The 26,684-nt window shown below is 42.6% G+C and overlaps 1 protein-coding gene and 1 non-coding gene across 8 annotated transcripts in view; both read left to right on the top strand.

Moving 5' to 3' along the window:
• The window catches only part of LOC135250951 (leucine-rich repeat and calponin homology domain-containing protein 1-like), a 63,742-nt gene extending 37,167 nt beyond the window's left edge, over positions 1 to 26,575 (top strand). The window contains exons 12-21 of one of the 7 annotated variants that reach the window (XR_010329047.1): positions 365 to 442; positions 537 to 573; positions 1,477 to 1,593; positions 2,905 to 2,974; positions 5,990 to 6,103; positions 14,318 to 14,427; positions 14,922 to 15,059; positions 15,903 to 15,980; positions 19,868 to 21,582; positions 21,794 to 26,575. Coding sequence is in view for 6 of the 7 variants with exons in the window: in XM_064327819.1 (XP_064183889.1) it covers positions 365 to 442; positions 537 to 573; positions 1,477 to 1,593; positions 2,905 to 2,974; positions 5,990 to 6,103; positions 14,318 to 14,427; positions 14,922 to 15,059; positions 15,903 to 15,980; positions 19,868 to 20,113 (988 nt within the window). In the remaining variant the exon portion in view is untranslated. Of the gene's footprint in view, positions 1 to 364; positions 443 to 536; positions 574 to 1,476; positions 1,594 to 2,904; positions 2,975 to 5,989; positions 6,104 to 14,317; positions 14,428 to 14,921; positions 15,060 to 15,902; positions 15,981 to 19,867 lie in introns of all 7 variants that reach the window. The other 6 variants (XM_064327819.1, XM_064327822.1, XM_064327820.1 and 3 more) reach the window with 6 other exon arrangements.
• Positions 13,923 to 14,033, top strand: trnaf-gaa (transfer RNA phenylalanine (anticodon GAA)). The gene is made up of 2 exons: positions 13,923 to 13,960; positions 13,988 to 14,033. It is a non-coding gene; the product is annotated as a tRNA-Phe (tRNA).
• Positions 26,576 to 26,684: the final 109 nt, after the last annotated feature.

A 26,684-nucleotide genomic window follows, 5' to 3' on the forward strand; every position in this document is an offset into this window, starting at 1 on the left:
AGTGGTAAGGGAATAAAATAATGTTGACGGTGTGCACAGGGTTTTAGTGGTGGATTCACTAGAGATCACGTTTTCAGTGTTGGCTGCTTTGCGCCATGTTCTGATCTGTACTCTGCTGATCTCAGGAGAAATCCTCCTTTTCATAATTAATTGAGCCCAGGCATTTTTATAATGTGTAGGTCCTGGGGCTGAGGTGAAATGGAGGATACCCGTGAGCTGAAAGTGTGGTCCCAAGTGTGGCAAAAACACCCTTGCTGTGCTTTAGGGACGTGGGCTTACACCATCTGTGTGGGGGAACGTGGGCCAGTGGGTTAGCGTTTGGGGTGAAAGAGCCGGGCTAACCTGAACCCTCCCCCTCTCCCAGGCTGAACCGTGAGCCCGCAGAACTGTCCGGAGTGCAGCTTTACCCGGTGGAAATGGTCACGGCAGATGAGTCACGCAAGTAAGTGAGCTCCCTCCTTTTCTCGCACTCCATTGTGGGTAATTTATTATGACTTGACCTTACTGACCCTTCCAATGTTTGTATCTCCTTGCAGTGGGCAGGACAGTATTGATGGCCAACCCACAATCGAGGTAAACTGCTTTTGCTTCCTGTTTCAACAACAGAAATTAGGCCCTGTGGCTCTCCAGGGCTAGGAATTAGCTTACCAGTGTACTTTATAGCCTCAGGCTCTATGCCTTTTCCTTATTTTTTACACCTTCTACTCACATACAGTACCTAAGGTTTTTGTCTATAAAGTATATCTATCGTTTGCACTTCATTGGATTTTGGAAACCAAACCTTTGTGTTCTACCATCATAAGAACATAATAGACTGTAAAAGAGGTTCTCACATCTTTTGAATGCATCAGCATTATATTTAATTGTTCAAAAGCTTAGCTGCAGCTTTCAGACAACTGGAATGAATTTGCTATGATGAATAATCATTACAATCAAATGTTTCAGCTTGACGTCTTATCCAACACTATGGGATCGAAAGTGGGGTGCTCTCTTTTATTTAAAAAAGCTTATTTTGTGTTGGTGCTGGGGAGAAAGCGTGTCTCTGTGTGGCCTGTGATTTCTCTGCTTTGCAGAATGTTTTTATGGTAGCTACAGTATGTTGCAGAGTGAAATTTGTGATAGCTGCTGTGTTGTAGTGGGAGAATTCTGATGGTTTCTGTGTTGCAGTGTGAGAATTCTGATGGTTGCTGTGTTGTTGTATGAGAGTTCTGATGGTTGCTGTGTTGTAAAGTGAAAGTGGTATGGTTGCTGTGCTGTTGTGTGAGAGTTCTGATGGTTGCTGTGTTGTTGTGTGAGAGTTCTGATGGTTGCCTTGTTGTAGAGTGAAAGTTCTGATGGTTGCTGTGTTGTAGAGTCAACGTTCTGATGCTTACTGTGTTGCCGAGTAAAAGTTATGATGGTTACTTTGTTGTTGTGTGAGAGTTCTGATGGTTGCTGTGTTGTAGAGTGAGAGTTCTGATGGTTGCTGTGTTGTAGAGTCAAAGTTCAGATGGAAGCCTTGAGTTCCAGAGGAAACGGGACTGTATTCTAGAGAGGGCCAGGCTTGAGGCCCAACTTGCATGCCAGCAGTTTGAAAAACAGGTGTCGCCCCAGGTAACCAACAATCCCCAGTAACAAGCTACAGAACCCTGTATATTTTATCTTCTGCTGTTTCACTTCCCAAACTCCTCAACAACATAGAGCCAACCCAAGTAGTGCAGGCCCTGTATTTTCCCCCAAGTGTTTTTGTCTCCCTGCTACTAGATTGCTAACTTGCTGTATGAGCTGATGTGGCTGTAACCTGTTTTTGTTGACTGGGTTATAGTATTGTCATAATTAAACCAAGCCGTGATTGGACCAGTCCTACAGGGTCCGGCGGGTGTCAAGGAACATTATAAGCTCAGCCCCTATTAGCCCTGTGGCTCGTCTTGTCTGTGACTGGTTCAGACTCTGTGAACCCCTCTGATCCTCTATTACTCTGATAGGCTCAGCGCTGACTCACAAACCAGAAAAAACTGGTGGGCAGTGATTGGCCTATGCCTGTCACAGCCCAGTACCAAAAGAACAACAGAACTGTGCTCAGACAGAGAACAAGACTGGATTGTGTCTCCAGGTTTTTTCTTTCACATCCAATAATAGGCTGAGCTAAGAACATCAGATTTTGTTTTTCTTGTTGTTCATTTTTTCCTGAGTAATAAATGTCAACAGCCTGTCCAGTCAGCACAAACTACACAGAGATTGAAGGAATTTTGACTCTCCCCTCTCCTCAAACCTCAACTGCTGCGTGATGGAATGTCTGTTTCTGTCTCAAGTGCATCAAGGAAGCAGGAACAGAGGGGTGTAACATTCTGTACAGGGTGTGTTAGCTTAGTCTGGGAGTGGTCACTCTCATCTGAAAAGGGTTGTACAGGTGGAGGCTTTTGTTCTAGCCCATGATTCAGCTAATGCACTAATTATGGTCTTCAATTAAGTCTTTGATTGGTTGAAGCCCATGATTCAGCTAATAAACTAATTATGGTCTTCAATCAAGTCTTTGATAGGTTGAATTGGGTATTGTAATGTTGGGCTGGAATAAAAACCCATAATCACATTGGACACCGCTGGTTTAGACAGAGGAGTGTAAGGACTGTGTGGTGGGTGTAAGTTTAGAGAGAGGAGTGTAAGATTTGTGCATAGGGTGTAAAGTTTAAATTCCGCCTCAGCTCTGCATCAGTGTCCCGTACCCTCCAGGGGTACTCCATGTGCAGGTGAGGAGGTGTAAGTGTCCCACATCAAACCCACTTGACCAGAGGTCACAGATACACGGGAGGTGATATGTGGAAGGGGAAGGGAGGGGACCCCCTGTTTGGGTTCCGAGGGGTGAGAATGCGACTGCATTGAGAGGTTGCATTTGACATTGTGAGTACTGTTTTTTGTGCGTCTCAGGGAAAAGAGAAGAATTCAACCATGTCACCGTCATCAAGCTCAGCGCCCTTTGGCCTCAAGCCCCGATCCGGTAAGTAGTAGTTGGGGGGTAGTAGGAGTTGGTCGGATGTGTAGGAAGGGGTATATGTCCATTGAAACTCACCTGTGATCTCACTCACTCATGCACACACGCACATGCAAACATGCACACACACACATAACACACACACACACACACTCACACGAAATCTAACTGATCGTGACCACCCTGGTGATCCCTCATCACCCCTAAAATATCTGCTTCTTTCTCTGGAACCCCAGAACCCCGGAACCCTTAGAACCTCTCATTATTCCCTTGACCCACCATCTCCACCTCCCTCCACTCCCACCCCCCTTCCCCCAACCCCACCTCGCCTCTCCCCAGCCTCTCCACCCTGGCCCCCAACTGTCACCCTCCTGTGCCCCCCTCCCTCCTCAGAATTAGGCAGCAAACAGAGTCTTGCAGTGTGCGTCTCAGCCCAGAAGAGAGTTATTGAGCAGCTCTGTGGAAACCCTCTCAGAAGAACCCCAGAACAGAACCCCCCGGTAGAGACGACTGCCTCCTGTTATGGCTCAATAGTGCAACACAATGCTACCCCCCCACCCTCCAACCTCCACCAGCCTGGCTTGAGTAGACTATGAAAGTGCAGCAATCAACACAGAAAACATACAAAGCAAGAGCTGGAGGGTTATTTTACATGACGTCTCATCACAACACAGACCACATTAACGCCTTTTATTACATTTACCATCCACATAACATGGTCATTTTATTGACTCACTCTATTAAGTGATCAAACACTAGTTGGCTAAGGAAAATATATGTTGTTAATTCAACAGCTAGCTAGGAAACGTGCACATGGTAAAATGAGCTATTCATTATTCAGCACTATCAGTATTAAACTCCCAGTACACTGTAAATTGTATGGCAAAATACTGCTAACTGGTTTGCCAAATCTTTGCCATATAAATAAAGGTAACAGCATGCTAATCATACGGTTTTAGACTGTATAGCTAACAAACCGTAAAGAATGCAATTATTTACATTTCAGCTGTTTACAGTTTTGTACCTTTGCTATTTGACAGACCTTTGCTGTAAAATTCACAGACATTTTTTACAATGTAGCACATTTGGCTGTACAACACTGACTGTAACAATAGTTTTTTCAATAACATAACTGCACGTATCTTCATCACTTCCACTTCACGCAACTTCCTCAATTTTGGGTCTGTCCAGGAACCAAAACTACGGCTGTCCTAGTGTGTAAGCTAGGTGAAACAAGTAACCGTTCTGACAGTTGTGGTATGTCTCCAGTGTGATGTCAGCTCTGATGTAAGCACTTTCATAGTGTATTCACTATGCACCTGCAGGGAGGGAGGGGCTGCACATGGAGGGGGGAGGCTGTAGCCCTGCCCTTCCATCTTCAACCCCCTCTCCCCACATGCTGCTGCAGCAGCAGCAGTAGCAGCAGCAGCAGCAGTTCGCCCGTGATTGGTCAGTTCCAGTGCGCACAGAACATTTGTTTTGCTGCCATTTTGTGATGTTGCAACAGTGCTATAACAGTGTTGCCCAGGAATGCTGCTGCATTTTCTGGGAGGTTGCTGGCTGTTAGAAACTGAACCCAAAGCTCTTTACATAAATGTGCTAAAGGAGACACAGAGGGACATATTTCCTAGGCCCAGGCCAGTTACTTATTTAATTGGACAAATCATTGACATGACCTGACATGTTAAAGGCAGTCCTGGATACGCTCAACAATAACAGCTGAAGACTGTTTTATGTCCTTGCATGAAACTTTTCACTGTGGTTTAATCTACAGATGAACCAGCATTTGTGAATGCAATTAATTTGTTTACTGAGCCAGGGTAATTGTTGGAAACAAAAACTGCAAACACACTGTCTCTTCAGGAAAGAAATTACCCACTCTTGCCATATAGGATGGGGCAGAATGGGGGTGTTTATGTTTGAGGGGTCCCCTCTGCCCCATACATCCCCCAACTGGGCAGCAGTATGGCATCAAAATAAATGAACAGTAGTACATTCAGAGTCACCAGAATTTCTCCATTATTTATTTTGAAAAAATATGTAATTTAGACGAAAGTCTGATCGCTCCTCTAGCATGGCATGTGGAACTTTTTTCCAACATGAGTGACAGACAAACTCTGGGGCTAAAGATATTAGGAAAACACTATAATACTGGCCTGCATCGCCAGTCATGAGACGGTTTGACAAACTTAAGACAAAAAAAAACCATGCCGGATGTCCAAGACCAAATAATTAACAGCAGTCTCTCTGTCTCTCCCCCTCTATGTCTCTCTCATTCTTTCTCTGTCTCTCTCCTATTCTCTCTCATTCTCTCTGTCTCTCTCTCTCTCTCTCTCTCTCTCTCTCTCTCTCTCACTCATTCTCTCCCTTTCATTGTCTCCTTTCTCCTCTGTCTGAGGTGTGTTTGAAGGCCTTGGGTTCAGTTTCTCTGAGATGACTATGGTAGCTGCATTAATGTGTGTTCAGCTATGGTAGCACTTATTCAAGGCAGTAGCTAGAGTCTGAAGTGTAGCTTTAAATGCTAACCTTAACAGCATGTCATCAATCAGAACTGAGAAATGGCACTAATGTTATTTTTACCCTCCATGTGTTTGTGCTGTGTTTTCGCCTCTACTTCTACCTTCCCTTTTTGTTTTTTTAAACGTGGCATGACTGTTGACACCAATCTTTTTAAATACCCCTTTCAATGTGTCCCTTTGACCTATTCACTTCACTTCACTGAATCGCTTGCATCCTGTTGTAAACCTGCATATGTGTGTTTGTGAAATCTAACCGAATCGCACCCTTTTTGCCTCCACCTCGTGTGCATGTGCACCTGAACTGCTGCTGTATGCTTTCGGTACCTTTCCCCTGGGCTGATCTGTCAATAAATTGATCACTTGATTGATTTCTTCAATTTAAAATTTGAATATATTCCAAATTTTCTGGTTTCCTTCTGGTTTCCGGGTTTGAACCTCTCTGGCTTGTTCTGCTCCGTCCTGCTGCCACGTGCCACACCCCCCATCCCTGTGTCCTCTCCAGCCCCTCCCTCGCCGGCTTGCTCCCCGCCCTGTCTCAGCCCCCTCACACAGGCCCTGTCCGCCGATAGTGACCCCTCCCCCTGTAGCCCTGATGAAGGAAGCGAGCAGAGCAGTGGTAGGTCCTCTCTCTCCACTGCTGAACCACTGTGACCAATCAGAGAGAGGGAGTGGGGAAAAAATCATATGTTTGCATATATTTATTTGTGTTTGTGCACGTTAGCATATTCCGTATGTGTGTGTATCGGCCTGCATGAGTATGTTTGCATATTTGTGTGTGTGTGTGTGTGTGTGTGTGCATGTACGTGTGCATGCGCATGTTGGTATATACAGTATGTGTGTGCTTGTTTATGTGAGTACGTTTGCATATATGTGTATGTGTGCATGTATGTGAATGCCTGCATATTTGCATTTGTACATATGTGTGTCTGTGCATGCATAAGTGGGCATCGGTGGTACGTGGGGGTATATGTAGTCTGGACTGTGGCCATGGGTTCACTGTTGATGCATCAGGAGGTTTTTATACCTTCTGCCATTTTAAAGGGACATAATGTTTGTTGTGTGCTCTTGGCTTTCCATGTGTGGTTGTTTGATTGGGTGTTCTGTGACACAAACACCTAATATGGAATATTCCTATGTTTGTGTGAGGGATATTTCATTGGCTAGCTTTACTTAGTGAAGTATGAGATAAGAGTGCAACTTAATGCCAGCAATTGTGGGTCCCATCAGAGGAATTCCCTGTTACTTTTAAACACTAGTTAGATGATGGTCTCACGGGAGCCATTAGAGTTCTGGTGACATTTAAATTGTTAACAGTGCTGTAAACACTGTACTGACCATGCTAAGGCAGAGAGCACTGCACCACCATTTGTTGTAAAGAAATACATTAGCAGTAGTTATCTGGAGCTGGAAGAATAATGTTATAGTAAAGATTGTACAGACAAAGATCGGCAAGCTGCCTCTGTTTGGCTTGGAGCCTTGGGTCAACACTCTCCAGCTCACAGGTGGTCAGTCCCCCTGACCGTAGGAATCTGAATACACAGGAAATGATGTGAAATGAAGTGGAGGAGAAGGAATATGTTAATTCCGAAACCGTAAAGGGTGGTCAGTAAATATTATATGCATTGCCTTGTTTGGTAACTGGAAGAGCTGAGGTGTGATCCTTCCTCCTGAACTTAAGTTGTTACTCTTCCTTTATAAAGAGCATGCTTTATCTCATCGTGTTGCCAAAGCATTGTGTCAGTATTCTAACACTGCCATGAAGTTATGGTAGCAAGAATTTTGTTTTTCAACACGGTTGTGGTCCTGGAAGTTAGCAATTGTTTGTCCTGTGTCCTAGCTCAAAATAACCAATCAGCAGCACAGGCAACTTGGAAAATGTGGCATAGTGAATGAACAGTCAGTAGGTGGACAGAGTTGAACCAGTCAACCATGATGTACTGGACGTGTCTGTGTGTTAATGACTGGGGGCCGAAACTGAACTCATTTTTAGAATGTTTTTAAAGAGCTATGTTGTCTGGTACTGCTGGACCCCTGAAAGTCAAACAGATGGAGTTTGAAGACACAGGACTCCTGTGATCTCACCTGTTTCCTTGTAAGGGATTAAGTAATACCACATCACTTCCCGTAATACTGAAATTTCAGCCTGAAATAGAACTGATTCTGGGTGTTAAAATGTCAGCTACGCCTTTTAACCCACTCCCTCCTTTTGTTTTGATGGGAGGAGCTTCCCCTGTGGAGGGAGCTAGTTGTGCGGCAGTGCAGCATCAGGGTTAGGGAGAATGAAAATGATCCTTCAGTAACGTGCTTAACATCAGTTAAATTTCCAGCTCTATTAATGGACACTTCGTATGTTTTATTATCATACATATAAGGGTGTGTAATAATGTTAAAGATGTGTTGTGCTCTCAAAGGTTGCCCCCCATGTCAAGGTAAGGCAATTGCAGAGGAAGAGAGGGGATGTAGCCCCGCCCTGTGTGAACCCTGAGGCGGCTCCATCCCAGGGCTAGGGGGTTACTGTCTGTGCTGCCCTTGTTGGTGTGTGATTTGGTAGAGGGGCAGAGTTTGGTGGTGGGGGGAGTGAGGCTGCTACGCATCGCTGGAGGTTAACGGGACGTGGTGCTGGAACTTGTGCCTGAGTCAGTGTGCTGCGGGTCTCAAATGCCCCCCTGTACCCGAGAGAGGAAATTTTTTTCTTTCAGTGTTTTATTTTCATGCTCATAAGCACTTTTACAATCTTGTACGTCTTACGCATCAATATCACATGCCACATAGAATACACATTGAAATACTAACAGTCACTACCGGTCACTGGTACAATTTTTCTGTCTGTCCCTTAATATTCAGAATATGTATGGGATAGACGGAAAATGTGGTTTTGAGCTCAGGTATTTCGAACCCCGAGGGTATTTGTGCGACCCTGATTGGGGGTAGACAGAGGAAATGGAGTGGGGCATAGTGTGGATGTAATTCCTGCTTCGAGGAGAGACGTGCCTCATAATTGTGGCTGCTATGGCGATGCCTAAGCAACAGCAAAGAGACACACCCCCCACCATTGCTATGGCAATGCTGCCTTGTGATTGGACCCACCCTGTTACTCTGGTCTTCCAACCTTCGCTATTGGGTACTGATAAAACTGAGTGTTTCACATGAACAAGGGCGGGTACTGTGCAGTGCCTATCAAACCATCTAGAGTGGGAACAAAGAGACTCACAGAGACTGGCAACAACAGTAAAAGCAATGTTATGGTTGTTAAAAAAAATAAAAACGGTCAGGTGTCGCAGTTCATACAGTCGAGAGAGGCAATTATTATTATTATTATTATTATTAGTTGTAGTAGTAGTAGTACTACTAGTAGTAGTAGTGGTCGTAGTAGTAGTAGTAGTAGTAATTCACCTCTAACACTTCTATGCTTCATTTTTGTCATAATGTCACACCAGAGGGGCATTTAGGCTAGTCAAGTGCCCCTCTGGTGGTGCTAAAAGGCTAGTGGAGTAAATGCATGCAACTGTTTTGCTACAATATCAATATTTAAATTTATTATGGCCATGGATAAAAACATTAATTAATAATTTCACAAATATTTAGGCTAGATGTGTTTAAACATGTTTTAAATAGGCTACTGAGGGCCGCAGGTCTGTGGTGCGTTTAAGTAACCAAAACACATACATACTAGCTGTTATACTACCTGTCGTAGGATGTAGTACTGTATGCAGTATGCTATGTACAGTTTCGAACACAGCTAACCACTCTGAGTGATGTGATGACTCCCCACTTCCTTTTTCACGTCCTCCATAGATTTTTACAAGCTTGTTCACATTTAATAGCTTTTTTATACAGTGGAACATGTATTATACTCAAGTAGAAATTGTCTGGAAAGCCCATGGAGGTTTAAATAAATAATATTAATGGACCGGTGAAGGGAGCTGGCTCACCAACCTGGGAGATGTAATGCAGAATTTTGCACCAGAACACTTTCTACATGTTAGCTGAGGTGGACATGTGGGTGTTTAACTGGCAGCCAATCTGACCTACCCCCCCCCCAGGCCCCCCCCTACCCCACTCACAAACCTTACCTCAATCTATCTCTCGATCTCTCTTTCTCCATCTGGATACATAAGTGAGGAATCGTGTATGTCAGGGTGTCCCAGTTTCGCTGTCCTGACTCTTATACACTTGACCAAAGTACTCTTTGAGAGAGATGTGTACATGTATGTACAGGGCTGCTATATTATTGTATTTTTCCCAGGCGAGGGGCAGTAATACTTACCACAATTTCACTGACCATTAGGCCCCCCCTCCTCCTCCTCCTGCAGGGCCCTGGGCAATATACTTGGTTGTCCCCCCTGACAGCGGTGCTATGTGTGTGCTTGCCTCGACTTGTGTGTGTATACATGTTCATATAGGTGCTCATTGGTGGTGTGTAGTATATTGTAGTTTCAATTCAGATTAATCACCTTATTATTTATATTGTTGGGGTCTCTCTGCTCCTGTAGACAGTTGGAAGTTGTCCTGGCAGAGCAGAGAATTGTGGGATTGATGAGAATGTTCTGTTCCTGGTGAAGATGGTGTGAAGTCATCTTGGCTGAGAAGGGAATTGTGGGAGAGATTGAGGCTGTGCTGTTCGTAGTTGGGAAAGCAAGGGGGGCAGGAATATTTGGCTTCATTTTAATGATTCTATCCTGTTTGTTTTTTGTCACTCCCTTCTCTGAAATCGCAGGGTTTCACACTGGCCATGGCTGGTTATTCAGTTCAGGGCAGTAAATCATGTTTGGAGAATCTTAACTCTACCCACCCTCTCTGTAAGAATGCTGTTGAATAATAATGGAAGATGGTGAGATTAGCAAAAACCTATGTCCTTTTAGAGTGTCAGAAACACATACTAATGTGCTAATGAAGTGCAATAATGCTGTGAAGCACTTTTCCGTACAGGCTGGTTATTAGTCTCCAGCAGCCAAAGGTAACAGAGAGGACATACTTAGGTGCTAACATTGCTGTCGGAGATGCTAAATTATTGCAAGGCTAACATAGAGGAAACACAGATGCTAACACTGCACAGCTAACGAAGATGCACAGATGCTACCATTGGTAACAAATACTGAAACTATGAAGCTGAGAGGAAATACACAGATGCTAACTCTGCAACACTAGTTGAGAGGAAGTACATGGATATTAACATTGTAATGCTAACAGAGTGGAAACACATAGATGGTACCACTGCAGAGAAAACACAAATCTCCCTCCCACAGCAGATGCTGGCACTTCTGTTAACGCATGTATAATTTGGATCTTATATATAGTCAGCTCCATATCGTTTGGGACAAAGTCACATTTTTTCTTGATTTGGTTCTGTACTCCACAATTTTAGATTTGTAATCAAACAGTTCACATGTAGTGAAAGTGCAGATTCACAGCTTTTAGTAATGAATATTTTTATTACACATTCACTCTGTAGAAATAGCACTTTTTATACACCCCCCACCTCCCACCCACTACATGATGCAACCAAAATGTATAGAAATACCCTTAAATGAAAGCTGTGAATGTGCACATACGAACTGTTTGATTACAAATCTAAAATTGTGGAGTACAGAGCCAAATCAAGAAAAAATGTCTTTTCCCAAACGTTATGGAGCCCACATTATGGAGCTAGTGTGCATATACTGTAAGTGTGTTCATTCATTCATTCATTCATTCATTCATTCACTCATTATCTCTGCCAGGCGAGAGCCTGGAGGGGATTATGCGTTTGGCCGCGTGTGTGTGTGTGTTTGTGCGTGTGTTTGTGTATCTGTCCACAGCTAATCTTGCATACTACTGGGCCAATCAGCCTAATACTTGTTGTGCATGCTGGCAGCAGGCCAAGGACCTGAATTCTCGAATATTTTGCAAATCGGTCAACGACAAGTAAAAATGAGTGTGTCGCATGAACAAGACCTCAAACCACCGTGCTGCTGCCAGATATGCAGTAGATACTACAAGCATTGTTTCTTCTGATTAATTTTCCTGTTGAACTCAATGGAAAAAAATATTCAGGTGAAACAATGCTCATAGTATCTACTGCATATCTGGCAGCAGCACGGTGGTTTGAGGCTCATTTGAGACCTTGGACCCTTGATGACTTAAAGCCATTTAGCCAACAAATGTGTTCCATACTGTACCAGCATAATTTACAGCTGAATCTACTCCCACCCCCCAATTCCCATAGAGATCCATTCATTGCAAAGAGTTTTTGTATCACTTGTACAACAATCTGAAAATAAGATATCCAGACTCTGATGATGTTGATAGGTCACAGACATCAGGAAGTCATGGCATGCAAATGATATGCAACCAAATACAAAACATGACTCTTTTATTTGACATTATGTTAATTTGTCTACTGTATAAGTGAATTTCCCTGTTTCTAGCTCTTCCCCAAACAGTTCACTGCAGCAAAAGTAAACAAGCAAATGGTGGCACAGGAAGTCTCAGGAGTGCATTTGTTTAATTCTTGCTAATTTCTGACCAATGATTTGTTGTTAAGACCATTAAAAGCTTAATATTTTGCCATTTTGGGGTTGGCCCATTTTTTTTGCCCAGGAGTGTAGTTGCTTACACTGCTACCACACATCACCTGGTTTCTTGGGTCTAAATTGGTTAATGATTTGAAGATGAAACCAAGAAAGGACAACTTTTGTAATGATGCAAAGTTTTTTAATTGAGCTAAGTGTATGTCTGAGTGTCTATGTGATCCCTACAACCCCTTGTTCTCTGGTTTGTTACAGATTTGCCCTCTAATTACCCCCCCACACCCCTAGTTCAGAGTGGATTAGGGATGCTAAATGGCCATTTAAAATTAGTGGAATGTTTTTGTTGTGCTGCAGTCGTTGCCACAGTATTTGCAATGTTACGTCTACGGTAAGAGAATACTGAAAACAAGTTTGGAAGGTTTGAGACCCTGTAGAGTCTTGCCAGACTCGACTGCCACAGGGGTAATGAGTGAGGTCTCCTTCTCTCTCTTTCTTTTTTCTCTTTTTCTTCTTCTCCCTTCCCCTCTCGTGTTGTGACTTGTTCTGCCACTCACATCCTGTTTCCGATTTTCTCCCGAGATAACCCCTGAGCGAACTCGGCCCGGTGCCCTATGCGATACTCATCTCTGCCGTGTAGGCTCAATGAGTTAATTTTATCTGTGCGACACAAAAAAAGAAAGGGCACCATCCCACCAGGAGTTGCTGCATGTGCCAGATTTTATCCTTATTAGGAGCTGAGCATTTCTTCCTCTCATATATACAGAACTTGAGGGCTCTATATCTCAGGACATGGGATATCTTGCATGTGGGACTGTGCTAGGTCTCCCCCAGCTGGATACACTTAGTACTGCAAGGCTGGAAAAGTGAACTCAGCTGTGAATTATTGCTCGTGGCACTCAGCATGTATGTGCCTGTCTCTAGGCAGGCTCATTTAATAAATATGTTTGGTCTGTTTTTGAACAGGAATAATGTTCCCCATTAAAAAAAGAAAAGAAATTATTGCCCATAGGCTAGGGAAGAGGTAATTAGATCATTGGGTTGCTATGACAGCAGTTAAGGCTGGTGGAAGAACATTTTCTTGCTCAGTGCCACTCTTATTAGTTACTGCATGAATGCACCTGAACTCTAGCGCAATAAATATTTGCTGTAAGTGCTTTTAAGAGCCCAGCAACAGCCGCAGTTAGTGAAGAGTTCTTTGTAGATCTCATGTTATTCCACCTGCCTTCTTTCAGTTCCTTTGGATGTAAGTGCATGCGCTGCTGTCATGCTCTGGCTGCCTGGCCAACAAAAGTGCTTAATCTTCATGCTTTTGGGTGGTCAATGTCGGGAGATACACTGAAAAGGCATAAGGCAGAAGACAAACATAGCAGTTTTTGTAGCAGTTGTGTTTGAAAAATTAAACAATGAGCCAAATGAAATCAGTAACCCTGCATATGTACTGCTTCAGATAAAATCTCTCTCTCTCTCTCTCTCTCTCTCTCTCTCTCTCTCTCTCTCTCTCTCTCTCTGCAACTTTGCTCTGTGGGATTGTGCACTGCACAATTTCTGTAAAAGGTACTAGAATCCATATTTGACCATATTTGGTTCTTGGAGCACTTGCAATTGGAGGAGGGGAGATTGCAGAATTGATCCTCCTGCTTTCACCTGAATATCACAGCTGTCATTTTGCCTTATCATTTAGTTGATGTACATAGTCTGGTTCAGAGATACAGAGGCTTTGTGAGTGTATAAATAAGAGAGGGAGGATGTAACTCTTCAACTTATCAGTCTCTGCCTATCACATTTGACTGAATATGTGCACACACAAGTCATTGTCTTTAGAGCACTGAGTATGTGTGCTTGTGTACAAACTTGTCTTTGTGTGTGATGCCTTCACATCAATCAAAATAAAATTTTACTCAATACTATTGTTAGTAGTATTGTCTTGTCATGATGGCTGAGTGGTCTAAAGCACCAGACTGAAAATGTGATGCTTCCTTACATAGAGGCCCTTCTGGTCTCTGAATGGAGGCGTGGGTTCAAATCCCACTCCTGACAGAATATTTTGGGGCTGCAAAGCAACAATTCAGTATGGTAGCTTGTTAAAAACAGAAAATATTTATTCTCCTGTTTAGATGCTGTACACGGGTGTTTGCATTTGTGCATAGCTTGCCATACATGTACCTGAAGTATGTTACTTCATTGCTCAGGTTGAAACCTTCTTTTCTGTCTTTCTGTTGGGGGGTGGGGGTGTATGTGGGCAGTGACTATCAGGGGTGCGTTCTCTCTCGATGGGACAGTTTCTCTGAGCAGTGGGTGTCTCACTGTCCTCTCCCCCCCAGTGTTTCTGAGGAACTCTAAGAGCCTGGAGTCATCAGACCCCCAGTTCACCATGCGCCGCAAGATGGAGCAGCTTCGCGAGGAGCTGGAGATGATGGGCCAGCTCAGGGAGGTGAGGGCCATCTGCACCCACTAGGCATGCTGGGAACTTAGTTTCCCAGAACCCCCTGCTGCTCTCTCTTAATCCATCTGTTTGCCTGTCTCTCACCATACCACTGCTGGCTGCACACAGGCACACACACACACACACGCACACACACACACAAACACCATAGAGATTTAAAAGAAGGGATAAAAGAGGCTCACCCTGCTTGAGTTTATTTGTGCTCTTAGTTGCGCTTGTAACTATATTTGACTGGTTCAGTTTATATGTGAATTAGGGTTGCATAATCCTGGAAATTTTCAACACGATACATTTTCCTTGGAAATTAAAGGGAACTAATGGAATCGCAATGTTCAGTGTGGACCAGAGCCAAACTGAGAACACAGCGTGCTGAAATCCTGAAGTGCATGGGCCCTCCATTATGTACCCTTGCTTTATATGTTTACCTGCGTGTGTACTGTACTTATGTACTTACCTGTGCACACCTGTACTTATTCCTACAGATTATTGAGAGCAGACTGAAGATGGTACTGTCCGAGGACCTGGGAGGTGCCCTAATGGATGGGGTGGTGCTGTGCCACCTGGCCAACTACGTCCACCCTCGCTCTGTTGCCAGCATCCACATTCCTTCGCCTGCCGTGGTAAGTCAGGCGACCCACAATGCCCTGCAAGAGAGAGCTGCTGTCTCTCTTCAGAGTCCTGTCATGCAGAAACAGCCCACTGCAGCTCTTAAATGCTCCTGGCATTGCCGGCACGCTCACTGCATTGCTCACAAGGATGATTTCTTGCAGGATTTCGGTTTGCAGCAATATTTATACATTTCAGTATTGCTGAGCTTAATATTTTTTGCTATTATTTTATTATAATGGAGATGTCATTGGCAGCCATCCATACAAGCCTTCTGTTGCTCACTCTTAATATAGCTTTGAACGATTTAGCATTTCTTTTTAAATGCACGTTGATTTTAAGTTTGGAAACCATAACAATATTGCTTATTATTATTATTATTATTATTATTAATAATAATAATAATAATAATAATAATAATAATAATAATAATAATAATAATAATATTAATAATGATTTGATTTTAATGTCAAATAAATTCATTTTAGGATCGTATCTGTGCGTAAAACATTTTATAAATGAGGCACTGGCCCTCTAGTAATGGAGTTGTACACCTTTGCTCTTAACAAAGGAGTTAAATTGTATTGTATTAAAAACAATATAGAGACTGCGATGTCCAAGCTGTCTGAAGCACCTGACTCAGGATTTTAAGCTTCCTTCTTGTCTCTGAATAGTGGTTCACAGCCTACCTCTGGGATGCATATGTTCCGGTTATGTTGCCCTCTTGATACAGGTCCAGTTGTTGATTACAGAATACAGTTGTATATTTTTAAGACTGTCAAATTGACTTTATGGTTTTCTTTCCTTTTTACTTTGCGACGTTGTGACCTTGTGACCCACCCCGACCCCAAAACCAGCCCAAACTGAGCATGGCCAAGTGTCGGAGGAATGTAGAGAACTTCCTGGAAGCCTGCAGAAAGCTGGGCGTCCCTGAGGTTAGTGACATACTTCCTGTAGATAGGAAACACAATACTGACCCAGCTTCAGTTGCTCCCATTTTGTGGGATTAGAATTGTGGTGCTGTTACCTGATCCAAGTTCAGTAACACGTCTACTGTAGAGATAGCACTATAGCCAAGATACTTTTGGGGTGCTTTGGAGATGCTAGTGCTGGAAGAACTATGTTGGACCATCTAGGTGGCAAATTAGACCCAAAATCCACTCAAAATGATGCTGTCTCTTTTGGGTGTGTAGAGGGGTATATCAGGGTGGCAGGCATGACCAGAATCCTAAAAAGGCCTGGACCAAATTGGCCAGTTAGTCTCAAGTGTTTGATCCCAGCACTAGCCTGATCCCACTCCCAGAATGATGACCTCATCCCGCCAATTCCATTTCCATCCCATGGCTCAGGCTTTCCAGATAATTCCTTGGTCAGACATTCTTTGTCCTGGGTCAGACCTGTTTCAGACTGGGCTCCTGCCAGAGCAGATGCTTCTGGTGGGATGTGACCATGTATGGATTCTTTTTATGCCACAGCCCTGGATGGGCAAAATACACTAACATATGTTACGAAATGCCAAATTCCAAATGAAAAGTGTATCTACAAGCAACCATCAAATTAATTGAGGCATAGGGCTTAGTAGGTGGCACAGAGGAAAACCATATAAAAAATAGCCGAGAAACCCATATTTCATATAAAATATATATGTAAATACATGTATTACAGTCATTTATTTGAAACACTGCCTGTCCTTAGCTACTGTATTTTGCAGAGCACATCATATGCCCCAGCTGCAAAGCAGAGAAATCACAGGACACAGAGACATGCGCTTTCCCCAGCACCAGCACATCTATTCTAAATAAAAGAGAGCACCCTCCTTTCATAGTTTTTGTTTTATTTAGACAGGTAAAAAGCAGTGAGAGCAACTGGTAGAGAAGGGACCACAGCTGAGAACGTGGCAAGGCAGGGATCAGACTACCCACATTGCTTATCTTGCTTATCGCTCAAGTCAGCCAATCTGCGGCCTGCGCCACAAGCATTGCCAACACGGGCCTTTTTAAAACCAGATGACCGATCGGACTTCCCCTTTTTAGGGTTTGTCATTGTTTCTTGAATCATGATAAAGTTTAAGAAAATGCGAACTGGAAGTATGTGTTGTACTGATATAAAAGGTGGGGGTTTAGACATGTGATTTTGGGCTTGCTGTGATACAGGAAGTTCTAATGGTGCTCAGCTCCTTGGGAATGGCAGTTTATTTTTGGCTATGTTCTAATGAAGGTCATTCATAAAAGGTCTATGAATAGATCCACAATCAACAGGACTATCCGGTCATTATGGTTAATAATATCTCACAGAGAGTTATAAGGAACATCTGAAAGGTATAAGATGGCCCAAATCTTAAAGACCAACTAAAACATTTATGAGGAGGTGCGTTTCTGTATTTCTGTCAGCATTTCTTGGCTCTCCAACATTTCCACTGTATTGAAAGGAACCTTTTGTTCTTCAGAACAAATGAGAAGCATAAGAAAATTGTAGTATTGGCAATTTCAGTAAACACACAGTGCTTAAATGCATTGCAAATGAATTATGGGTCCATTTTTTTATGGGAGTCTGGTTTTTTTTTAGACCTAGTCATAATAGTCTAACCCCTAGCAGATATCCATATCAGGCGCTAACTAATCGTTAACAACAGGAAGGTCCTGGTGATTTTTTTCGCAGGCCAGTGAGTTTTGTCTATTCGGAAACCACCCCCTCCACTTGGCGTGTCCTCCTTTTGTTCGCACCTTAGCTTTTCCTGTGGGAAGAGGAAGACAGGCCCATAAAGCAGGTGTTACAGGGGAACTCCAAACGAATCCTAATTTGATCTCTCCTGTCTTACCTTGTTAGACAGAATAATTGATGTCACCTGTATTTCATCTATCAGAATCAAATCTTTCATCTGTATCTGCTAAAGACCGTTTGAAGTGATGATGTCATTGGACTATAAATAGGAGAATGCTGTGTAATGGTGACAAATATTTTCTTGTCTTTATATTTCTGAAGTCATGACCACAGTACTTAATACACAAGTGAAAGTTTGTCTAGAGTCTTGTTTTCAGTTCTGCACATTTTCTGTGTTATGGGCTACAGTATTGCATGCTACAAATAAGAGTTCCCCTTTAACTACTAACCTGAGAAGAGTCAGGAACATGTGGCCTTTCCCAGTTCCACATAGATTATTAGTGATGGTGACTTTTCCCTTTGAAAAGAGTAAAGGGTGCGCAGACTGAGGACTGAACAGCTTCACCTGTAATAGTCCTTCACAACATCCTCCATAGAGATAAATGGAGAATGACAGACATGAATGCTGTTAACAAAGAGTGACAGGCAGTTCATCACTGAGCGTCCGCCTCCATTAAACTGTGTAAAGTGTGGCTGGTGATTAATGCAGGGCTGTGAATTAGGTCAATCTGGCCACCCTGCTGGGACTAATGATTTTGTCCAGGAGCTTGTCTGACGGGAGCCTAGCTTTCACTGTAGACTGCTGTAGCGTCCTTGTAACTGTAGACTGTGCTGTAGCAATGCTGATACTGTAGACTGGACTGTAGCTTTGCTGTTAATGTAGACTGCCCTCTGCTTTGCCGGTCACTGTGTACAGTGTTTTCCCACAGTTGGTATATGTATGAGAGTTTTTGTGCTCAGCTTAAATTGCCTTGCTTCCTCCTGCTTGGTCCTAGCCTCAGCACAGCTTCTAGATGTCTCCGTGCACACCTGTGTAGTGCTGCATATGACAGCCTGGCTTCTTGTCGCTCACAGAAACCACCCCACTCCCCACCACCCCCACCCTTACATGTTTCCATGGCATCCCTTGCTTTCTGAAAGAGAGATGTTTTTTTTTTAATGCCCCAAACTTTCTAGAGAATTTGACAGTTGTGAAATTTCTTGTAAATATTTGTCATCCTGCTCAGTTCCTCACCCTTACATAATGTACAGAGCCTTTACAGTTGCATAGCACCAGAGTTCTAATGCTAGTTGTTAAGAAATAGCAGCCAATTGAATAATGTGAAAACATGGTCAAAAAGTAAAATATAAAAGTAAACGAAGAGCAAGCAGCTTTGGAGCTGCGACTAGTGACTGTTCATCCGTTTATAGGAAGCTAAGCTGCAGTTGCTTGCCAATTGCTCAGAGCAAACACTGAGTCAGCTTACACCTGTACTCAGGTGTGTAACGTAGGAGTGTTGCTGGGTAACTCATCCTGTTAAGGCTCAGTTCTACTGTGAATTGGTCTCATGGCATGGTACGGCTCCCCAAAGAGGCGATGCATAATAACTGGCCATAGCCAGTTAAACACTGAGGCATTTCAGTTGGCAAGATGTTGAGATCTTGTCACATGCCAGGGCCACCTCATCTGGGCATCCACAGGTAGGCTGCTCAAACTCCACATTAACCTGTCCTTCTCTATGTCTGTGAGCTTAACTTGTGGACTGCAATGTGAACCTAAGCAGTCACTAAAATTGGTTGTTTCAGAGAGCTTCTGAATTGACAGTGGAGATTGCAGCAATAAGCATGAACACACGAAAGTTAGACATTCTATACTGGGAGCAAAACAGAGGTAGAGGTAATATTGCTCCCACTAGCTTTTCACTGTAAAAAAAAAAGGAAGGATGGGCATTGCTAGGCCCAGAGAATTCTGCGTTTATGTCTTCTCTCTTTCAAAAAGCAGCTGTTGGCATCTCTTCGGTGATATTGCCTCTACCTTTACTCTGGGGCTCATTGAAGCCCCCCCCCCCCAGTGTTTTAATCTCCTGTCTTGTTTTTTCCCCCTCTGTCTGCTGACGGCTACTCTCCTTCATCTTCCTCCTCTTCTTCCTCCTCTTCCTCCTCTCTGCCCCGACTGCCGCAGTCGGCCCTGTGCTCAGCGTACGACGTCCTGCAGTCGAACCTGCGGCCCGTCCGGAACACCGTCCACGCCCTGGTGGCACTTGAAGCTGTTGGGGAGGGCGGGGTCGGGAGCGTGGGGGCAGTCACCGCCACACAGGCCCCGCCCCCTGCCTGGCAATTCTGGGATCTGATTGGCTCCAGCCTCTTGCACCTTTTCTGTCTGATCCTGCTGTTTGTGGTGTACAGTCTGAGTGAGCTAGTGAGCTAACATCACACTGCCCCTGCAGGTGGTGTCTGCCGCCAGTACTCCTCCTTCTCTCTCTTGTCTTCTCTTCTTTTTCCCCCTGCCCCAGCATTGCTGTAAGGTTGTAACAAGGTAGCGGCAACGGGAGGAGGGTGTTAGCAATTCATTTGGGAGAGACAGGAATGTACCATGTGCACCTATGTGTGCACACATGCACACACCTTGCATTTAGATACTAAGCTTTATTTATGTATATTTACACGATAAGAACATGGTCTCTACACTTATGCATGCAAAGACATGTAAACATACATTTGCACTTCTTATTGGCCAGTTTACTTGTTAAAGAAATCATATTCACAGGTTCCATTAATTCATTACAAAATAAATAATTAGAATTCAACAGGTTCTGTTCTCAGTTCATATAATAACGCAGATTAACAGATTAACAGATTAGATGTACTTTACTTAGATTTTCAGAATGAATGTGATATGGTTCACTGAATCCCTCCAAAATATGGCACAAAAGTAAATGGCTGGCCCAAATGGTGGGGCACAGATCCAATAATAATGTATGGTCTCATTGTTGCACATTTACAACTTAAATCTAAAGGAATTACATCTCTTTTTTATAATGGATAATAGATTCTGTTCAATATAATCTTAGCGTTTTGCTGTCTAATCCTAAGAGTAAGTAAAGTGGGTGATATTTTGCACATGCAGATGCACATGTAGGTTAGTGTAAAGAGGTGCAATGACTGGGCATGACGCAGGAGATAATTTACTTGTTCTGATCCTCACTGTCCCAGAATCCCATGTTCACTTCCTATCCTCACGAAGTCACTTATCTTACCAGAATATTAGGGGTTCTGGACAGGGGATGTTCATGAGCTCACACCCGTATTCAGTCCTGTTTTGTACTGTTAGCTCTGCGCCAATTATAATTTCCTTTTTATGAAGACTTTTTTATATAGATTTTTTAATTGTACAATGTTGCAGTGTTACAAAATTTGATAGCTAAATGACTGATAAATGAGAGGGTCTTAGCTGCTGTACATAATTAATGACTGAGAGTACATATAAAGGGCTTAGATATTGTGAATGTATGCTGCAGAACACTCCCACGCTCCTCGTCGTAAATGCGAGTGTTTTCAGTCGTTCGGACTGCACCGTGTACAGTAAGGCAGCCCTGTCTCTCCAATGAGTCCGTGCTGAAGCAGGATGAGAACTCTCCCACAGACACGCAGTGTCAACTCGGTCTCCACAGGCTGTGAACAGAAACGACTCGGCGTTTGTTCTCATTTTTGGCCGTCATGCGGCGTGAATTACGTTTTCCAGCACAGACAACAGAAACGAACTGATCTGGAAATCTCTCATTTCGCTGTCTGGTATTGTACATTAGACCAAGGTTCCCCACCCTCTGTTCCATAACAAGGACCTCAAATATGTACTACACTATGCCTATGGCTACCTACTTCAAAAAAATGCTTAGTGTTTGAGGCGACATAGCTCAGGAGGTAAGACCGATTGTCTGGCAGTCGGAGGGTTGCCGGTTCAAACCCCGCCCTGGGCATGTCAAAGTGTCCTTGAGCAAGACACCTAACCCCTAACTGCTCTGGTGAATGAGAGGCATCAATTGTAAAGTGCTTTGGATAAAAGCGCTATATAAATGCAGTCCATTTACCATTTGTTTGACATTTTTAGCCAACACCACTTACAGGCTGTAGTACAATGGCACTTTTACACACTTGGCCATAGAAGCATGTCTAACAAATACCATCTGTATATCTATGTATTTTGTATGATATAAATATGTGATAGATTACAGTGGTCATGATAATTATTAACAAGGATGTGTAAAACAGGCTTTATTGTAAAACAAGTTTATCTTATGTCCAAAGTTGGAAGTCAAATTGTGTTATTTATGAATATAGAAATATAAGCTTTAGCATTATTCTTAAGTGGAAAATATGTATTTCTGCCAAGGACCTCACAACTTCAAGAAACCAAATTTGGGGATCCCAGTATTAAGCTGTGTAATGAATACACAATGTGTGCAGAATCTACTCAGCATGATGCCCCAGATGTGACCCTGGAGGTGGAACACTTTACCTCTTTTTTTTTTTTTTTTACATTTGATTGGTTACCCTTTAAATGCTGGTAGCCACACCAGATGCTCGACTTGTTGCCATGTCAACCTGGTAATTTTATGCTATCAGTCCACCTGCTCCATTTCAGCTTAACCCACAATCAGCACAGAACCTTTTTGTGATACTGGTATTTTTTATGATTGTATATCTGGATACTTTAAATTGCACAGTGAATAAATGGTAACTTTGCATTTGTACTCCATCTTAGCTTTATTTTGAGTTGGTCTGTGTACAGTTATTCTCTTCTGCTGCGACTGAACTACAACCAACCAAAACTGTGGGTAGGGATCCAATGGTGGATAATTTAATCTATATAATACCCTTTCCACAGGTATTCACACCAGTGACACCAAACACTGCCCATGCAGTGCATGGACAAAGTATATGACATATATTTAATGAATGTATTTAAAAACAAATCAGTATTTGAACTTATGTCAGGCTGCACCTTAATAAGGAGAGGGTATCATCACTAAGTAGATCATGGACGAAAGTTTGGGAGCCCCTACTGTACTCGATTTATTAATTTTCCATCATTATGTCACAATCACAAGCAAAGCTGAGTATTCGTGAATTAGATGCTGGGTTTTATTTATGCATTTATTATATTTAAAATGACCATTGTCTTGTACTGTAACTCCAGTGCTTTTTAGGGCTAAAATTGGTTGCTTTTATAAAGAAAGGGCAGGAACATTAAGCCTGGTGTTTGAAGTTTCTGGTCTTTTGTGTAAAGAAAATGTGAAAGGGCAAGTGAGGCCAGGTCAAACAGGGGCCTGTGTTCACAATATCCACTGCAAGGCGCTTGTGTTCATAATGTCCACCGGAGGGCGCTTATGTTCACAATGTCCTCCAGAGGGCGCTTATGTTCATAATGTCCACCGGAGGGCGCTTGTGTTCATAATGTCCACCGGAGGGCGCTGGTGTTCACAATATCCACTGCAGGGCGCCTGTGTTCGCAATGTGCGCTGCAGGGGTTTGTTGTGCGAGCAGGAAAAGCACAGAGGGACTATGCAGCGTGGCTGGCCCTGACTAGCCTCATTAGGCTAACAGCTGTGCCTGCAACACACTCAGTTTGTTTTAATGAAAAAAGACACCACAGAGGGGCTGCACTAATGGTGGGTATTTGTTTGTCTGACCTAAATTAGTCACACAATAGTTTTCAGGTGCTTTATATCTCTGGGACATTGTGACAGGTATTGGTATGGCCACAGGCGCTCTATGGCTATTATCGGTCTCTCTCACACCTGCACACCTACACACATGCATGCACACACCCACACACACACAGTTTATGTTCTCATGGTTCTTGTTGCTTGTACCATATGTATGATTTTTATGATTACCATATGTATGATGTTCTCTGTACTGCCCTCTCCATCTACATCTTTCTCCTCCCCGTCTCTCTCTTTTGCTGTCTGTCTGTCTTTCCCCCTTTGCTATAGGACAAGTTGTGTCTGCCCCATCACATTCTTGAGGAGAAAGGCTTGGGAAAAGTGTGCATCACCGTCCAAGCTCTGGTGGACGAGACATGCATCAGACAGGCCCTGTTCACCTGAGAGCATAACAGGCAGAGATGCACAGGAAAAGTGTTTTACTGAAATGCCTTTAGTCAAAGTGAATTAATGTGTGCTTCCGAAAACATTTTTGCTTTTAAGGGACTGTATTCCCCCCCCCACATAATAGTATATTGGTAACATGTTCAAGCACTCACTGTCAATTGTTTCAGATTTAACTTGGATCTAGAGTGTAGTTTCTGGTATAACAGAGAGAAATGTCCTCTATACTGGCCTCATGTTTATGACCATAATGAATCCTGTATATTTCTCAGATCTTCCTTAATTATATTTATATTTATTTATTGTAAATTCATCCAACAAGATGAATGATGTAGCTACTGTATACAATGTAAGAAACCCCTTTTTTTGTAGAATACAAGTTAATATATTTTGATAGTTGTTTTTTTTTCTGTGAGGTTAAATGTTTTTAATTCTTTTGGCCCCCAGCACGTAACAATCTTTCAGAGATGCTCAGACATCAAGTACAGTGCTGAGAGAAAGTTATGTTTTCGTTAGGAGTGGATTTGTGTGCTTCTGGACTTAAACTACAGTGGTGTTGTGGTGTTCTGTTCAGGGGAGTGTGGGGAGGGGTAGTTGTTTGCAAATATTTTTTCTTATTTTTATGTCATTGTGTCTATGTGGGATTACATATGTCAGGGTCTTTGTGTGTGTGTGTGTGTGTGTGTGTGAGAGAGAGAGAGAGAGAAAGAGAGGGTAAAGCAGGAGTTTGCACGTTAGTATTTTATTAGCTGGACCAGCCTACTGTTACTGTCCAAACAGCAGTCTATGAGCAGCTGAATAAAGTAGGTGGACAGGGAGTTCCCATCTGACATCCTACTCACAAATCACTTATCAATGTTCATGTTAATGGTTTTGCGCAATTTCTGCCAGGGTTTATCAAAGTGCATCCAGAGCCCGATGCTGGCATGTGTTCAGCATAAACACAGCATTAACATGTGTAAAACTTTAATCGCACATCGACATCACTGACATGTCCAACACTACATTTTGGCAGTAAGGGTCACAGGATCACTAATGATTAGAACAGAGAGAAGGCCATCGTCTGTGGTCCCAGCAACACGGTTCCCACATCTCCCACCCTAATACTAATCCAGCCCAGCCCTGCTTGACTTCCGCAGTAAGACCGGACATTCCTGCAGGGTAGTACAGTACAGCTGCTTAATTAAAACTACCCACCATTTGCACAGAATATCTGGAAGTTTTGCATGAGATGGAAGATACGTGTACCTCAGTTTGTGTGACCCATGTGCGGGTGAGAGGGGGAATTTTCAGTAACTGATTGCTGCATGTGCACATAATGTATCTGTTTTTCCACAGAGACAGCAGACCATTCAGAAATAACAAGACTGCAGTATGAGTGTGACAGAGAGTGAGAGTGCATGTACATGTCTGTGTGCTTGTACGCTTGTGGGGAATTGGGGTGTGTGATCTTACTGTGTAGAGATGCTTATAAATATAGCTTAAACCACTCTTGAGATTCAGCAGCTAATCTTTTCACAAAACTGATTTGTTAGTTGCCAAAAATAAAGAAATAAAGAAACTTATTTTTAAATAACACTGATAGGAGAGTAAAAATCTATTTACCTTTATAGAACACACTGAATAAGGCATTGCTCAGTCCATTGTGGAAAAGTATGAGTTTAAAAAAAAACTATACTATATGTTGAAATAATTATCTATGATTTAGGTTAAATGGATAATGGTGAAATGGTCTTGTAATGTGATGAGGGTTTGTGCAAGTAAATTGTTTTTAGAACAAATTATGTTCATTTCATTATTACTAACTTGCACAAATTCTTACAGCATCACAATTATTACCACCTATTTTTGCTGACAATTTGGTCATAGATTTGGAATCAGGTTTTACAAAACAGTCCAACAACATTAATCAAAGGGGTACAATGTTAATGTGCATTTCCATGTCAGTTCTAACAAAACCAGAATTTCCACTGGCACCACCTAGTGTTGAAGCAAAGTACTGTCATTACGTATGAGGGAGTGTCTCGTATACTCAGTCTCACAGAGAGGATGACACTTCCACATTCCCACAATACAGGAGCCTCGCTAATTAACAGTTAAATAGTCCGTAACAGTTTTGTAAAATGTGCTTTGTTTAAAAGGCAAAAGAGTTCAGCAGTGGAGGAGGAAAAAGGTTGAGGGTAAGTGAGAGAGGTCACTAAGCTCGTCTCCCAAAAGCAGCCTCAGTCCTGCTTTTGGGAGATGAGCTTCATTCAAGCCGGAAGGAATAAAAACACTAACTTAAAAGAGCTCAATAAGAAATGATATTTATAGAAGGATGTGTGTCCAAAACTGATTAAGTACACTGTAGCATAATTCTGCCAAGATGTTTTTTATGATTTAAATATTTTCAATTTGAGTGCAGGCTTTTTGTTTGCAACCGTTTCGAGAAACACACTGACTCGTTTGGACATTTTTGGAGCGCAAGGTTTAGTCATTTGCTTAAATGCATTTTTCTTGTTTCATGAGTTGCATAAATATTATATTTGGACTGTGGATCTTCATAGGTGGAATGAATGTTATTTTTTTAAATTAAGGGTTTTAAAACGTATGCTTCAATTGTAACTGTAAAATAAATACTGTTTGATATTTTGTTATACATTTTATTCCTGTGACTTTTTTTCTGTTTTATAAGGACTTGTGATTTAAAATGCATGTTCATTCTTTGCCTTAATGACTGTAAATAACTGCAGAGGAAATATTAATGTAACAGTAAATCCATTGTTTGTATAAAGCGAAAATGTTGTCGTTTCCGTTTTCTGAACATCAAAGGATCACCCTGACCTCAAATTTCTTTGGCACTAGTCACCAGAACAACCAGCTGTGCCCTGGTCTTGTATTACACATACC

Source organism: Anguilla rostrata, chromosome 3 (genome assembly GCF_018555375.3).
Source record: "Anguilla rostrata isolate EN2019 chromosome 3, ASM1855537v3, whole genome shotgun sequence".
NCBI classification, from domain to species: Eukaryota; Metazoa; Chordata; class Actinopteri; order Anguilliformes; family Anguillidae; genus Anguilla; species Anguilla rostrata.